General features: G+C 44.3%; 1 protein-coding gene across 1 annotated transcript; it reads left to right on the top strand.

Annotated features, from left to right (window-relative positions):
* The first annotated feature begins 433 nt into the window (after positions 1 to 433).
* CMTM3 (CKLF like MARVEL transmembrane domain containing 3) lies at positions 434 to 16,178 on the top strand. The gene is made up of 5 exons (XM_083753532.1): positions 434 to 916; positions 8,230 to 8,385; positions 11,348 to 11,443; positions 12,956 to 13,076; positions 13,456 to 16,178. The coding sequence occupies exons 1-5, from the start codon at positions 794 to 796 to the stop codon at positions 13,482 to 13,484; spliced, it is 525 nt and encodes a 174-aa protein (XP_083609658.1). The 5' UTR covers positions 434 to 793; the 3' UTR covers positions 13,485 to 16,178.
* The last annotated feature ends 87 nt before the right edge of the window (positions 16,179 to 16,265 follow it).

Below are 16,265 nucleotides of genomic sequence, written 5' to 3'. Positions count from 1 at the left end.
CCACTTCAAGAGCCACTGATAATCCTGGGAAGTGTCATTTATGTGGGGTGCTGGGAACCAGGAGTGTCAACTTAGCCCCCTGACCATGGGTCCCGGGGCTGTGGGTGCCATGCAGTGTGCATGGCCCCTTCATAGGGAATTTTGTGGGTGCTCGGGCACCCTGGGAGTTGGCAGCTATGCTGGGAACTGAAGCTCTGCAAAGCCTGTACCCTTTAAATCACAGTTCCAAGGATTCTTTGCGGGAATTCAAGACTGTTAAATGTGGTACAAGCGTGTTTTAAATGTACCGTGTGGAAGTGACCGTGGCTGTTGGCCGCTGGGTGCTCTAGGAAGCAGAGACCAGGTGGATCTTCCATCTCTGATGCAGCAAGGCTCTTCGAATCCTTCGAAGCAAAACTGCAGCGGGGCGCAAGCTCCCCGAGGGTCACGTCCTGGGGTTTGCAACAGCCGCGCACGGACTCGCCTGAGGAAGTACTCCCTGTTTCCAGCAGCTGCACGAGTCGGGGGCGGGGGTCGCCTAACGTGGCGCCCGCCCGGCTCTTCGTCGGAAGGGGCGGGGCGCAAGAGATTGCCGCGCGGCAGCGGCTGCTCGGCAGCGTCCCCAGCTGTAGATTTGGCAACCGCTGAGGAAACTTTTTTTTTTCTTCGGCTCGGCGTTTTCTGCCCCCCATTTCCGCAGAATCAGGATTTCCGTTTCCCTCCCTTTGAAAACGAGAGAAAAAAACCCCTCTCAAACTCGGCGGGGTGCTCCGGTCTCCGCTCTTGGCTAGGCGACGCCTCCGCGCAGCCGAGCATGGAGCGAGCCGAAGCGGAGGATCCCGAGTCCGGCGGCGCAGTTCCGCCGGGGGCTCGCCTGCTCCTATCCTTCAAGGAGTTTCTGAGCTCCCGCAAAGGAAGGCTCCTGCTGGCCGAGGCGGTAAGATGGGGCGCGGAAGGGGGGGCGGGGGCGAATGCACTGCAAACTCGAGTCAAGGGCTGCGCGTGGGGAAGGGAGGCGGAGAGGACGAGGAAGTGGGGCGGCGGCGGAGAAACTGCAGTCTCTGCTCGCAGTCTTTTCTGGCAAAAGGCTTCCACGCCGCGGGAAGTTTGCCAGGAGCAAAGGAGGGAAACGAGGTCGGGTTCCTTTGCCCTGAACGTGACCCTCTCCCGCAGCAATCTTTCCTGTGCCCGTGGACTCAGAATCGAGCTCTGTCCAGTAGGCGCAGGTAAACCGTGCGCGCTGGATCGCAGCCTGAGGCCCTTGGAAAACCAGGACTGGCTCCAGCAGGCATACTGTAGGATTCGCCTAGAAACGAGGATTTTTTTCCCCCTCGCCTCCCAGGGACCCCGATGGTGGCCACCACGCCCACCCCGGAGGGGAGAGGGAGAGACAAGAGAAGGCACAGGCCCGGGCGACTTCTGTACTAGTAAAAACAAAGAAAGAGGCTTCCGGCACCCTGGAAGCTAAGCAGTTTACTACGGCGCAAACGCTTTTCTGGGCTAGAGTCCACTTTGGAAGCATGAAGTTGCGGATGTGAATAGCACTCGTGGCGTTGGGGTTGTAGAATAGTGACGTATGAGGGAAAGGAACTGTATAAAGTCAAAGAGATAGTGAGGACGGGGGTTATTAACGGTGGCTTTTTCCAGGCTGGCTGTATGTTGCAACCGAAATCAGTTTGCATCCTGTCATATTCAAGTTGAGCAATTAAAGTGGATTTGGCGCTCTTGGGCAATGAATGTGCTTAGCACCCCCACACACCCCACAGTCTTTTTAAGTTGAGGGGGAAATGCAGTGGAAAACGTGGGATAAATATTGGTTGGCGTGAGGTCCTGGCAAACAAATCAGAATGAATGCTCAATACATTGGATGTGCCTATAACAGTCCTAAGGGCCGGCCCGGCATGGACTGAGGCAGCCGCTTTGAGCAGTGGATTCCACACAGGTGTGGTGTCCCACCGCCCTGGAGAAGTGAGCAGAGGCAGCAGCTTCTGCTGAGATGTCGCCACAAAGTAATGTGGCACAACCCTTGTAAGCAAGGCTTCAGTGGGGGTGGCAACAAGAGGGGCAGCGAAACAACAGGATGAGCCACCCCTGACATCCCGGCAAAGTTTGTGCAAAACAGATGAGGTCAACAACCAGGCCTGGAAGAAAGCAGTGATGGTACACAATGTAGGCGATAACACAAATCCTATCGTGGGTAAGTTAATTAACTCACTGTAGCGTGATAAGGTATGACTATCTCATTTAAAACCACAAATGATAGCATTCAATCCCTTGATAAATTCAAATCCAGCCGTTTCATGTTGTAGTCTTCCACTGAAGTTCCTTTATTTGAGAATAGCTGCATTAAGGTTATAAGACCTGGTTTAAAATAGCTTCCTTTGCTCAAGTCTCCCCTCATTTTGCCCTTAGAGCTTTTTCAGGGCTGCAGATTACCTGGATATTCATACCTGGTGATGCAACTTTTGAGAGTGATAATAATTTATTATTTATACCCCACCCATCTGGCTGGGTTTCCCCAGCCACTCTGGGCGGCTTCCAACAAAAGATTAAAAATACATTAAAACATCAGTCATTAAAAACTTCCCTAAACAGGGCTGCCTTCAGATGTCTTCTAAACGTCAGATAGTTGTTTAATTCTTTGACATCTGATGGGAGGGCGTTCCACAGGGAGGAACTTTTCACACAAAAATTGAAAGGGGCAGAGTTTTGGAATGCTCTGTTGATTGTTCTAGTGCTGAGATCTCTTCTAGGGAGTCTCCTAAAAGCATCTCCATCTCTCTCTCTCTCTCTCTCTCTCTCTCTCTCTCTCTGTGAGTGGGTGGGAATATATGACATAACTTTTACAAAATGATGTGCCTTGTACAAAAAGTAGATACTAGATAGAAAAAAATTCTATCGCTGCCTCTCCCAAAATCTGGTGTTAAGTGAATCATCCAATGAAACTAAATTGGCAGGAGATTCAGGGCGGACAAAGGAAAGGACAAATCACATAATGAAATTATGGGATTCACTGCCACAAAATGTGGTGGGGATCAGGAATGCAGATAGCATCAGAAGGGGATTCAATAAATTCACAGAGCTCCATCAGCACCTGTTTAGTCACACTGGCTACCTGGGACCTCCTTGGTTCTCATGGGACTTGGTGGCGCTCTTGGGGGAGAGGGCTATTACCTTTGTGTCCAGCTTGTGGGCTTCCCAGAGGCATCTGGTTGGCTGCTGTCAGGTTGTTGGACTAGGCGAGCTGTGGCTCTTAAGTTAAGGTTACCAGACGTCCCCGTTTCCTGGGGACAGTCCCCGGATTTACAAATCAGTCCCCATACAAAATCCATTGAAGTTGAAAAGTGTCCCCGGATTCATTGAAAAAAATCTGGTAACCTTGTCTTAAGTTCTGATCCTTTTTCCAACCCCATGGTAGTGGTGAGGAGGCTCAGGGACATCCAGGCCTCTCTGTATGGCCCTCAGAGCTCTCCCAGGCCACACCTCTCAGCATCCCTGCATCATGCTGTAAGTGTTCGTTGCCTGGGTGGAGTATATCCTTGACCTCTGCTAGTGCCTCTTATCTGGGTGGAAGATAGAGAGAGATATGTGTAGAAACTGCCCTACTATATAAAGGTGAAGTATACATTTATTGCTCCACCTACTTTTGATTCTGGCTTTGCCTTCTACTGGCATGTGCCACCCCCCAGAATGTTGCTCAGAAGGGGAGGCAGCCCTCAATCTGAAATAAGTTCCCCACCCCTGTTATAAAGTTTCATCATCCAAATTCCAAAGTCGGCTGCAGGGTGGTAGGGGGGAGATGATTGAGCCAATCTGATTCAGTTCTGGTGTGAAGCCTGGAGACAAACAGAGCCTTTGTTTGTACCCTTTCCTCTTACCCCTTACACCTACTCCATGAGCTAGGTGTATGTAAGAAGGCAGGCATGTGGCTATGATTAGTAATGCTGTGATTACTAAGACCCAGCATGGGTTTCTCAAAAATAAATCACTCCAGACCAATCTGATTTCTTTTTCTTTCCTTTTTGATGGAATTACAAACTTGGTGGATCAAGTAAATGCTGTGGACATAGTGTATCTTGATTTCAGTGAGGCTTTTGACAAAGTTCCCCATGATATTCTCACAAGGAAACTGGTAAAATGTGGGTTGAACGCGGTAACTGTTGGATGGATTTGTAGCTGGTTGACTGACCGAACCCAAAGAGTACTAATTAATGGTTCCTTGTCATCCTGGGAAAAAAGCGACAAGTGGGGGGCCACAGGGTTCTGTCCTGGACCCATTGTTGTTCAATGTCTTTATAAATGACTTGGATGAAGGAATTGAAGGGATGCTCATCAACTTTGCAGATGACACCAAACTGAGAGGGGTAGCTAATGCCACAGAAGACAGAATCGGAATTCAAAATGACCTTAACAGATTGGAGAACTGGGTGCAAGCTAACAAAATGAATTTCAGTAGGGACAAATGTAAGGTTCCGCAGTTAGGCAGGAAGAAACAGATGCACAAATACAGGATAGGGGACACCTGGCTTACTAGCAGTACATGTGAAAAGGATCTAGGGGTCTTGGTGGACCACAAGCTTAACATGAGTCAACAGTGTGATGCAGCAGCAAAAAAACCTAATGCTATTCTAGGCTGCATCAACAGAAGTATAGTGTCCAGATCAAGGGAAGTAATAGTACCGCTCTATTCTTCCTTAGTCAGACCACACTTGGAATACTGTGTCCAATTCTGGGCCCCACAATTCAAGAAGGATATTGACATGTTGGGATGTGTGCAGAGGAGGGCAAACCAAGATGATCAAGGGTTTGGAAACTAAGTCTTATGCAGGCACTTGAAGGAGCTGGGTATGTTTGGCCTGGAGAAGAGGAGATATGATAGCCATCTTCAAATATCATAAGGGCTGTCACATGGAAGATGGTGCAAGTTTGTTTTCTCCTTCTCTGGAAGGTAGGACTTGAACCAATGGCTTCAAGTTACAAGAAAGGAGATTCCGACTAAACATTCAGAAAAACTTTCTGACAGTAAGAGCTGTTCAGCAGTGGAACAGACTCCCACTTAGAGGTGGGGGGCTCTCCTTTCTTAGAGGTTTTTAAACAGAGGTTGGATGGCCATCTGTCATGGATGCTTTGGCTGAGATTCCTGCATTGCAGGGGGTTAGACCTTTGGATCCATTCCAACTCTAGGATTCTGTTATTTCCCATTTTTTGTTTTCCCCTTCTTTGTCCTCCTCCTTTCTGCCCTCCCTTCTAATACATTAGTCACAAACAGTTGTTGACAATGACTAGCAATTCCTTGCGCAAGATTTGCTTTTTCTTCATTTGCTGTATTTTTCTCCAATAGTTATTGTCTCTGCCAAAGTGGCTCACATCAAACAGAAAGAGGGAGGGGGAGACAGGCCCAGCCATTCAGTTTACAAACGAGAAAAGCAAGGTATGCAAGGAAAAAGGGAGTGGAGGGAAGAGGTAGAGGGTCAGTTCAAGGCCAGAATGTTTGATGTATCATTGGAGAGAGCAGTAAAAGGCACTGTGAAACATTAATTATGTCCGGTTCCTTTCATAAGTTGCATGAATAACTGCGTAGATCCTCACCTACCTGCACCATGCCATGTGGCAACATGGAGGGGTTAATAGATGTGAATTTACCTGTAGATTGTGTTGCTTAGTGATCATGGTATCACAATGGGATGTTATCTTTTGCATTTGTGCATTACCTCTTGAATCACACTGCAACTTTGTTTGGTTTGAATTTAAAAAAGAACAAACCTTTAATACATGGGGAAGCAAAGGAAGGTCAGAACACAGGGGTGAGCTACAAGAGGGTCTTTATATCCAGTTTGGGCCACGCTGATTATCCCTTGCTGCTGTTCTCGCTTGAACAGCAATTGGTAGCTCGTTTAGTTGGCTGATGGACAGAGCCAGAGTGTGCTTTCCCTTGGCTTCTGCAGCCCAGCAGGCAGATGGAGCCGGAGGAAATGATCTCCTTGCAGCTGTTCCTTCTTTGACCAATGGATGATGCCTGCCTGGCTTCCCCCATGCCACGATGTGATTCCTGGGAGGCAGGCTTCCAGTGGCCCTAAGAGAATCTACCTCAGAGTGTGCTTCCCATCTGCTCTCAAGTCCCAGAGCAATAAAAAACACCCTACTACCTGGGTTGTCCACCTTGCCATCACCATGCCATTTGTAACTCCAAAAAGGAAGGTCTGTGTGCATATGAGAGAGTGTGTATAACACAATGAATCTAGCTTCAAATATAGGCAGCAATATAAACACACACACCCCGGCATCCTGTGTTCATCACAATCAGCGCTGCATCCATCCTGCAACCATTTGGCTTCTGCCATTCCCTAATGGTGAAAGTAATGTAATTAATTACATAATCAGTTTTAGTGGAATGGAAATGTCAAAAATGTTGAAGAAATAAGTGTCATTTACATTTTTTTAAAAAAAGATAGCTAATACCACTCGTATTTGCCTATGTGGTTTTTGTTCCTATAAGACAAATCATTTCCAGATTCTAAATAAAGCATGTTGTGTTACTGTTTCTGAAAACAGTGTGACTCTTGTTTCCTCAGAGTAAGCATTTGCTGCTTTGCATTGCTTGCTTGGAGTGGTTTAACAAATCTTTAAAAAGGAGGAAGTGCTGTCAGCTTCCTCTACAGAGATTCCTTGGAACAACTGAGCAGAATAAAGTTAAGATGGACTCGTTTGCTTCCTGCTTTCTCTCCTGCAGTGTTTACTCAGAAAAAAGTTCCCCTGTGTTCAGTGGGCCTTGCTCCCTAGTAAGTGAGTTTAGGATTGCAGCCTTAATCTTGCTTTGCCATAAAAATGACATTGTTTGGAGGTTTGTGCTCCTGATGATGCTTTAGTTTGCCATATGTGGACTTCTGTATTTTAGAATTGGAATCTACTGATCAATTCTGGCTGATTTCCAGGTAGAGCAGGCAAGAGATTCAGATTCCCGGGTTTCTTTTAGCCATACTAACTTCCAAGCTCTACATTAGGCTGATGAAACTAAAGCAGTTTGGAAAGGGGGAAGCAAGGAATGGATGTTTGCATGAAAGGGATGAACTCCATTCTGAGACTCAAAACCAGTTCTTTTGCCGAGTATCAGAGGTGCCAAGTTTGTTAATACAACATGTCTTTTGGATCTTTGGCTCTAATAAAGAAGGCAGGTCTTGCAAGCCTGAAATGGGCCCAGCCCTGTTCTAAAATACAACTTAGAAAGAAGTGCAAGAGAAGCCCCAAATAGTGCGTTAGTGGTGGATTTCTACTGGACTGTCTGCACATCATTCCACTTTGTTGGTTGTTCTCCAATATGACTGTGTTATTCCCATTTGGAAGGGTACTCTTGCACTATAGCACAATGAAAGCAGGACATGAAAAAACCAAACAGAGCATTTGTGGTATGAAAAGTGACAGGATTTCAACAGGAAAATATGGAACATGCAGTGCCGGATTTACATATAAACTAAACAAGCTATACCTTAGGTCCCACTCTCTTGGGGCCCCCAAAAATATTTAAAGGAAAACAGCAACAGTGTTTTGTGTTGTGTAGGCTCCTACTTGTATGTGCAAATGGCTTTAGATACCTATTAGGTCCATAATTTACCATATAAAGGTAAAGGGACCCCTGACCATTAGGTCCAGTCGTGACTGACTCTGGGGTTGCGGCGCTCATCTCGCTTTATTGGCCGAGGGAGCCAGCGTACAGCTTCCGGGTCATGTGGCCAGCATGACTAAGCCGCTTCTGGCCAACCAGAGCAGCACACGGAAACGCCGTTTACCTTCCCACCGGAGCGGTACCTATTCATCTACTTGCACTTTGACGTGCTTACGAACTACTAGGTTGGCAGGAGCAGGGACTGAGCAACGGGAGCTCACCCCGTCACGGGGATTCAAACCGCCGACCTTCTGATCGGCAAGCCCTAGGCTCTGTGGTTTAACCCACAGCGCCACCCGCGTCCCTAAATTACCATATAGCATATATTAAACCTAAAAAACAGCGACAATTTGTTGGTGACAAATGGCAGCTGGACATATAAAGGGCCCCTTACCTTCAGTAGCTTAGGGCCTCATCAAACCTAAATCCGGCCCTGGGGTTATGTCGCTATCTGCAGGCACAAATGGTATTGAAGGTATGATTGTGTATAACTGCCCCAGTAATATAATGAGCACGAATTGCATTGAATGCTGAATAACCCACATGTTCTGAGCTCCAGATGACCAATAATGTTCTCCTTTGTGTTGCAGGTGCTGTCGTTCATCATCTTCATCTGTTATATTGCCTCCTCTGCTGGGTCTTTCCTGATTGTACCACTATTAACTCTTCTGGCGGCCCTGTGTTTTTTCTTTGCCTATTCTCTAAAGCTTAATGAGAGGTTCAAAGCAGTCTATTGGCTTTTGGCGGTAAGCGTGTGGACACATGTGATCAATCTGAGTCGAGTCAATGAAATGGTGGTTGGGGGGCGGCGGGTTACCAGTCACTGTCTAGACTGGGCAGTAGGGAATCTGTGGTCCTCTGGGTATTGCTGTCTGGAACTGAGGGCAATTGGGAGACTAACAGCTTCAGGAGAATCACAGGTGACCATCCCTGCATAGCCTTGGAGTGAATATCCAAGGTTGGCAAGGAAGATGTGAAGGAGTTGCACATTTGAAGTGAAAGAATGATGGGTAGCTGGGAATTTTGGGAGAGCCTGCAGTGTTGATGGGCATAACCTCCTAGTATCATGACTGCTTTAGTGCCTAGCTACCACAGGCAAAAACCTGCCCATATTGTCTCCCAGAATGACTTGTAGTGCCAGGCTGAAAGATTAATCTTGTGCATAGCAGTCGCTGTGTACCATATGAGGTCTCTGAGGTGCACATCACTTAAACTGTTCAGCTGCAACATCATTTGTCAGTTTTGTTACTGTGTTCGGATGAAATCTAATTTTTGTTATTGCCATCATCGTCAGTTAGTGCAACTACAAGTGGAACATGCAAAATGTTGCCGTGTGGAATGCCCCTTGTTCACAGTTCCAACCAGCTGCCCTCCATTCCAAATGCCCTGTGACCACTGACCATGCTCAGTCCTCACCGAGTGGTTTGGGGGGTGGGCTGGTTGCTGCTCACTTAGAGGGTTTTCCATTAATATTTTCCATATATCCAGTGCTTTTTTCTTTAAAAAAAGTTTAGGGGTACTCTCATTTTTCTACTCATATTGAAATACTGCCCCTCAATGAGGCCAAACTTAGATTCACAAAATGTTTAGGGGTATGCGTACCCCTGCGTCCCCCCAGAAAAAATATATATCTGCAAACCTTGGGATTCCCCCCAACACACTGGAACTTCCCTGTTGCCTTTCAGAGGTTTCATTTTGATGGCAAATCTGTTGTCACTTACCATCAGAGCTTATTTTTAGATGGAGTTGAGTATTCATATAACATAGTGACTGTGCAACTGAACCTCTGCAAATAACTCACTAGGTATCCTTAGACAAGCCACTCTTCCCTGACATTAGTTCTCAAAGATCTTTGGGGAAGTCTCTCTTAGTGGTCCCCTTGGCTCAAACACATGGCTTTCTCCCACCAGGAGCCATGCATTTGACAAAGACTTTCCTATTTTAGCAGGCATTTAAAGATATTTTTATGTTTCTAGGGTGAATTTTAATTGTTCTCATTCTTTGTATGGGTTTAAAAGATTTTATATACACTTAGAAATTCTAAATATATAAATACCTTAAATAAATACTAAATAAATTAAAATTGTCTTCCTCCTGACTTAGCCTATCAATAGTTACTAGCTGCTCCTGAAACTGACCACTAGGTGCTGCTCTGGCTCCAAACAAATTCCCTATTTAGCAGTGCCATGTTTGAAAAATGCAAAGCTGCACTCCAGCTTAGTTTCTCAATGACAGCATATTATTTCCCATCAGCCTCTTGATGTTTCTTCCTGAGAAGCTGCCGTTAGAGATATAAGCAGCAGAGCTAGGCGTTTGCTGTAGAAACCCAATGAGGACTTGCCCTAAACATTGCCCCATTTTATAAAATACTTAATGGGATGCTCTCCAAACAATTGTAAAAGGGAGAATTAACAATAAAACATTCTCCTGAAAAAAATAACACAAATGTTTTGCTGGGAAACTTCTCTACTAAATTTCAGTGGATTTCAAGGTAATGAAGCAAAGCCATATGTGTTGTGTCAAAAGAAGGCGCTCAAGTATGCTTCTGTGAATCAGTTTTTGTTTCAAAAAGCACCGAGCAGCTTTCCTTTTCCTTTTAACCCAATGAATTGTCTCAAACGAAAAGCACCCAGTGGCACAAATCAAGAATAGACATTGTCACCTGCACAGTAGTAACAATGGCATAGAAAGATGATACTGTAGGTCTGCTTTTGTGGAAATTCTGCAACTGCACTGCAGGGGTGAGGTCTGAGTAACGTTAGGTCTATGAACAGCAACTGTGGACAGTTCTCAGTGTGGTGCATAATAGCAACCTCTTTCTGATCACCAAAGGATTTCAGATTCTTGAAGGATTTGCATCTTACGATGGCCAACTAGTTCTCTCATCTGTTCTAGAACTTGGTACAGAAGATCTCCATGTATATTGCTTCTCAGAGAGGCTGCAATGAAATACCCTTCAGCCCTGTGTAGTAAGAGCGATTCACCTGGAAGCTTCTTTGTGACCAGCCAGTGGGCATGTTTCTGTGTTGTTCGGTTCATCTGGGCCCCACTGAACTGGCCTGAGGGTCTTTGATTCAGTGGTACATCTCCATATGGAGCCTCTAATAGTTGCATATGATTAGAGCTGGATCAGGGCCAGTTGGTTTGATTAAACGCATGTCCAGCTTAAGAGCTTGCTAAAGGCAAGAGAACATATAGGTCCAGTGTATTTTGCTGCCCAGCACACTTTGCGGCTAGTCAGGTTCTAGACTAAACTCTGTGCTACTCAACACTGGGTTCCAACAGTGGAGCCATTGCTCTGCTTCTTGTTCTTCCCAAATAAAACACCCCAGCTTAGGTGAAGGAGCCTATGCAACAGGTGTCGCTGAGAACACCCCACCAAGTGTGCAGAGGGGTGGCACTTCTGCAGTTCCCATGAGAATCCAGAATTAGTATGGTATCATAGTTGAGAAGCATGTGCATCTGAGTCTGGCTGAGACATCCAGCGCAAAACCTAAATAAACCTCATATGCAGTTGGGTGCAGAAGCTTGATTGCATCCTGTTAATAACTTGGCAGAGCCACCAGTGTTGAGCTAAAAGTGATTTGGGGCTGTCAATTGACTATCTGGTTTTCAGCAATTAAGGGGATATGTGTTGTGCATAACCTTGCCACCCATCCAGCTTAAAACTTCGTCCCTAACTTGATTTCAAAACTTTTTGTCTTGCAGGACTTTTTATGTGGCATCATTGCTGCTATTATATATTTTGCCATCTCAATTGCCGCAGTCTCAAAATATTCTGACACAGCATCCAAGGCAGCAGGAGTAAGTTAATGTTTCAGGCTGGTTCATACCTGGGAGTTAATGATAAGGGGATAAATCCTACCTACCTACCTGGTACTGATAGGTGTTTTGCATCCATTCCATGCAAATAAGATTAAACACCCAAAACGAAGGAAGATCTGTTGAATGGTATTGAAATACTCATACAAAGGAACAGCTATGGCCATCGTAATATAGAAATAAGATCTGTGGTATTTAATCTATTAAAAACTTCTGATCACCTCACTAATCTTCCTGCCATCTCCCCCACATTAACCCCCTAGAGCTTTCCCTTCCTACTAAGCTTAACGTTCACCTTCCCAACCCCATTTCTAGAGCCCCTTTTCTCCTCTATTCTGCAGCTTCACCCATTTTCACCTTCACCCCCTTATTTATGCTTCCCTTGCCCCTCCTTTTGCACAAGCCTCTTGCATCCAAACAAGCTCCATGATAACCTCCTGCATCTTCATCCTGTCACACAATGCAGCTATTAAGCACCCTTTTCACCGTCTACCCAATTAATGAAGTTCCATGGCCACTGCTGTTGTGCAGCCTGCCTTCACAGTTGCTCCCCTACAACAACCTGACTTCATGCAAATGCAGAATTGTGGTGCGACACAACAAATCCTCCAGTGGGGGCTGTGTGATTATATTATGCTTTATTATATCAAGAGGTGTTTTACAATACACCCACACCTATGTGTGTGTGTGTGCGTGCGCGTGCGCGCATGCTTCAGAACTAGTTTTTACAAGAGCTGAATTCAACTAATGTTTATTTCTGATATGACTGGATATGTTTTCCTTACACACTCCCACCCTAAGAAAAAGACCACTTTGCAGAATTTATTCTAAATATATTTTATTTCATTTTTGCAAAACAAACAAACAAACAAACAAACAAACAAACAAACCCATACCCTGGAATGTCCCTCCAATTTCTTTGCCGGTGATTAGGGTGGAGGGTTTTGAAAGGTTACTTCCACACAGCTCTAGTCTTCACTCAGATGTAAACTTTGTGTTTTAATTGTTAATATTTCTTTATGTTTGATAACTGTCATGCTCAGAGTAGATTCACTGAAATCAGTATGACTTTGATGTGACCCTTTAAGTACAGTGGTACCTCGGGTTAAGTACTTAATTCGTTCCATAGGTCTGTTCTTAACCTGAAACTGTTCTTAACCTGAAGCACCACTTTAGCTAATGGGGCCTCCTGCTGCTGCCGCGCTGCCGGAGCACAATTTCTGTTCTCATCCTGAAGCAAAGTTCTTAACCTGAAGCACTATTTCTGAGTTAGCGGATTCTGTAACCTGAAGCATGTGTAACCTGAGGTACCACTGTACCTCCTCAGGAGGACTAGAAATGCTTGAAATTCCCTAAAATAGGGACACACACAGCAGCTGATGCCAGCAGGGAAATGTTTTCAATAAGCTGTTCCTGCACAATTGTTTCCCTTTCATTCGTGTTTTCAGAAACTGTCTTTTCAAAAACTGCTTTTCAAAACTTTTTGCTCTTCAGGTGCTTGGATTCATCGCCACAGTTGTCTATTGCGTTTACGTCTACCTAACCTTTAATGACCTGATGACATATCTCAAGCAAGGAGATTCTTCAGATGCTCCTGAGCCACGTAAATCAGAAGGTAGGTACAAACCAGCTTTGCATTGCCATCAGCCACAGATCCAAGCTCATTTGTGGGCTATATTTGCACTAGATGTAGATCTGCAATAGATGGGAGCAAGCCTTCTCTCCAGTATTGCTATCCTCTGTTTAGAAGCTAAATTAAAAAAACAAAACAACTTTCAGCTTCTGTATTTAGAATAAATGATCTGGCTGTGTTGTGCATCACACATTTCAAAATCCAATTTTTTAAAAAGTTATAGGAATGATGGGGTATTGCAAAAGATACCAAGGCATGGAAGCATGGTTTGTTGCAAATGCAAAGCATTTATATTGTGCACATATAAAATAAGGCCCACCCCAACCCTGACATTATTATTGACAACCTCTCTCTCTTTCAGATGATGACTCGGATTCAGATTCCGACTGAAGCAACAGTGCCTTGAGAAGATTGCAGAGCCAAAAGTGGAGGACAATGGGCACTCTCTTCTTTTAGCAATTGTAACCTTTTTATGAACTTTGATTTCCATTGTACAGATCATCACCAAAGCCACTGCTGAGGATATGCTAGTCTCATGAAAGACTTCCTCAGAAAAACTGCTGCTGTTTGAGCCTGGATATGTTTTTCTCTGTCTTTTCTCATTCAGCACTACAATGTACTGTTCAGTAAATTTTCTTAACCTTTTTTAAAAAACAGACTATAATCAGGGTTGCGTACATTGATCAGACAAGCATGAAACCTGTTCAGTACTGGACACAAAACTCTAAACCAGTCTGAACTTCAGCACTCTTTTAAACAATCAATTCCTTAGATTGAGATTTTAGGCTAGAGAGAAAAAGGAAATATGAGAAATGGATTTGTGTGTGTGTGTTGGAGACCTCTTTATTACTTAATAGATGCAGGAAAAAGGCTATGAAGAAGACATATTCCAACATTATTGATGCTTTACATTACATGCAGATGCATGGAAGCATCCCATTGTTTTTTGTTTAGGAAAAGCAGCATTAGAAGAATGACTAAGAGAAATAGGGATACTTAGTTTTGTCTTACCCACAATTTCTGAACACCATATGCCTTGTCTAGACATAGAGATGCAAGGTTCCAAAGAATCGGCTTGTGCTTTAGTTTTTTAGCAAGGGTTGTGGAAAATAGCTGGAGAAGGGAACTTATCATATTACATATGATAAGCAGGTGAGAAAGTGCATAAGTGTCCCAACTTTCACCACAATATAGTCCCTCTTCCAACGCTTTTTGTCTTTTGAAGACCAGCTTCAAAGATCTTGCATAATTAGTATGCAAGATGTAAGTACATATAGTGGTACCTCGGGTTAAGTACTTAATTCATTCTGGAGGTCCGTTCTTAACCTGAAACTATTCTTAACCTGAAGCACCACTTTAGCTAAAGGGGCCTCCTGCTGCCACCGCGCTGCCGGAGCACAATTTCTGTTCTCATCCTGAAGCAAAGTTCTTAACCCGAGATACTATTTCTGGGTTAGCAGAGTCTGTAACCTGAAGCGTATGTAACCCGATATACCACTGTATTTGATTCATGGCAGTAGGCTTCAGGGGTGCCCTGTTTTGCTGAGTTGGGTGGCATGTGCTTGGGTTTCCTATAAAGCCTTTGTTTGGTAAATTTTTTAAGTCAGGCTGTAGGTCAGTGGTAGAGCACATGTTTACTCTCTATTAAAAGGATTACAGCGGAGTCAAAAAGACCTCCTGCCTGGGTACCAAACTATCTAACTAAAGGTTTTCAAAAACACAAGTAACATCAGCAAAGCAGCCCACCCCACCCTGCCAATTTTGCTTTATGTTTTCAGAGCATGCTCATTGTGGGAATCTAACATTTTCCTCCTATGTTATACACCTGCTGCATCAGGGTAGACTTTGCAGGATTAGATAAGGCCCATGGCAACTTCATGTACCTTCATGATATATCTGGCTTAACAAATAAGATAGGCAAGGATATGTAATGGTGATCTTTTTTCAAGCAATGAATTGTTTTAGAGAAAGCAGGCAAGGATGCTCAGTATCTGTTATTCTTCCACTGTATGGGACTTTAAGCAATAACAGCAAATGAGATCTTGGCAGTGACAATCTAAAGGTGCATCAACTTTGTCCTTGAGATGATGCAAAGGAAAGTTTGAATTTCTATTTCTATTGCTTTTATGAAAAGAGGATAATCTTAACAAAGCTGAACTGATATGAACAGGCCTACAGTGTTTGAACCAAAGAAACAGTTGGGAAACATTAGGATGCAGTTTTCCTCTAAATCAGGCATCCCCAACCTGCAGCCCTCCAGATGATCCCTAGCTAACAGGACCAGTGATCAGGGATGATGGGAATTGTAGTCCAAAACATCTGGAGGGCCGAAGGTTGGGGATGCCTGCTCTAAATCAACCGTTATTCAGTTTACAGAAGTGCATTTGAGGAGGTGGAAAAGAGAATTGGAATCTGCGTTTAATGCGGTAGCTTGAATAATTTACCCAAAAACTACAAGCAATAGTGATCCTGAAGAACAGTAATACAAGCTGGAACAGCACTTGTAGGGCAAAATCAACTGGGTACATCCAAATGAGAAAGAAGTCACAAATACCTGCATTGTTTTTAAAGTGAGCTGCATCAGTAGCCCATCCTTAAACTGTGAGTTATGACTATACATTGCAAGCCCGTATTTCTTTTTCCACTTTTTTGTCAACTAAAAGGTTAATCTGTTTTGTATTTCCTTCAACAATGTATTTCTACATAGTATTTACCACATATGATAAGCCACAATATATTGATAGAGTAGTTTTGTAGATACATTAAGACTGGGGAGGGGAATCCTTATTTCAGTGACTTTTGCTAGCAGTGCACTAGAGGTACTTTTTTCAGGCTTGAAAAGGACAAAAATACTGCCCTCTTGAAGGCTGGCTCCTTCACAGGGTAACTAAGTGTCCTGTCTTAGTCTAGCGCATGGGCTTGGGAGTCTTGAAATGGGCATTTTATATTTCTGTCTTTTTTTACAGACACTTGAATGTGATATATATTTTTTTTAATGTGTCTTCGCTTGACTTTTTAACACTGCATGTCAAAGCTGGCACAGAATTTATGAACCATGCTGGAATAAACTTCATTGATATTAAATGTGTAGCCATACTTCTGATGTCTTTTTAAATCTACCAGGCAGCTCTCACAGGTTATTCACAGGGCGCAGAAATACACTGGCATCTT

Source organism: Podarcis gaigeae (genome assembly GCF_964106915.1).
Source record: "Podarcis gaigeae genome assembly, chromosome: 8".
Lineage (NCBI taxonomy): Eukaryota > Metazoa > Chordata > Lepidosauria > Squamata > Lacertidae > Podarcis > Podarcis gaigeae.
Note: the sequence above shows the minus strand (reverse complement) of the source record. Positions and strands in the feature narration are given on the sequence as shown.

Coding starts and splice junctions, on each gene's coding strand:
- CMTM3 (XM_083753532.1), top strand. CDS start 794: ATGGAGCGAGCCGAAGCGGAGGATCCCGAGTCCGGCGGCGCAGTTCCG. Junction 917..8,229: donor GGCTCCTGCTGGCCGAGGCG/GTAAGATGGGGC, acceptor TTTGTGTTGCAG/GTGCTGTCGTTCATCATCTT. Junction 13,077..13,455: donor TGAGCCACGTAAATCAGAAG/GTAGGTACAAAC, acceptor TCTCTCTTTCAG/ATGATGACTCGGATTCAGAT.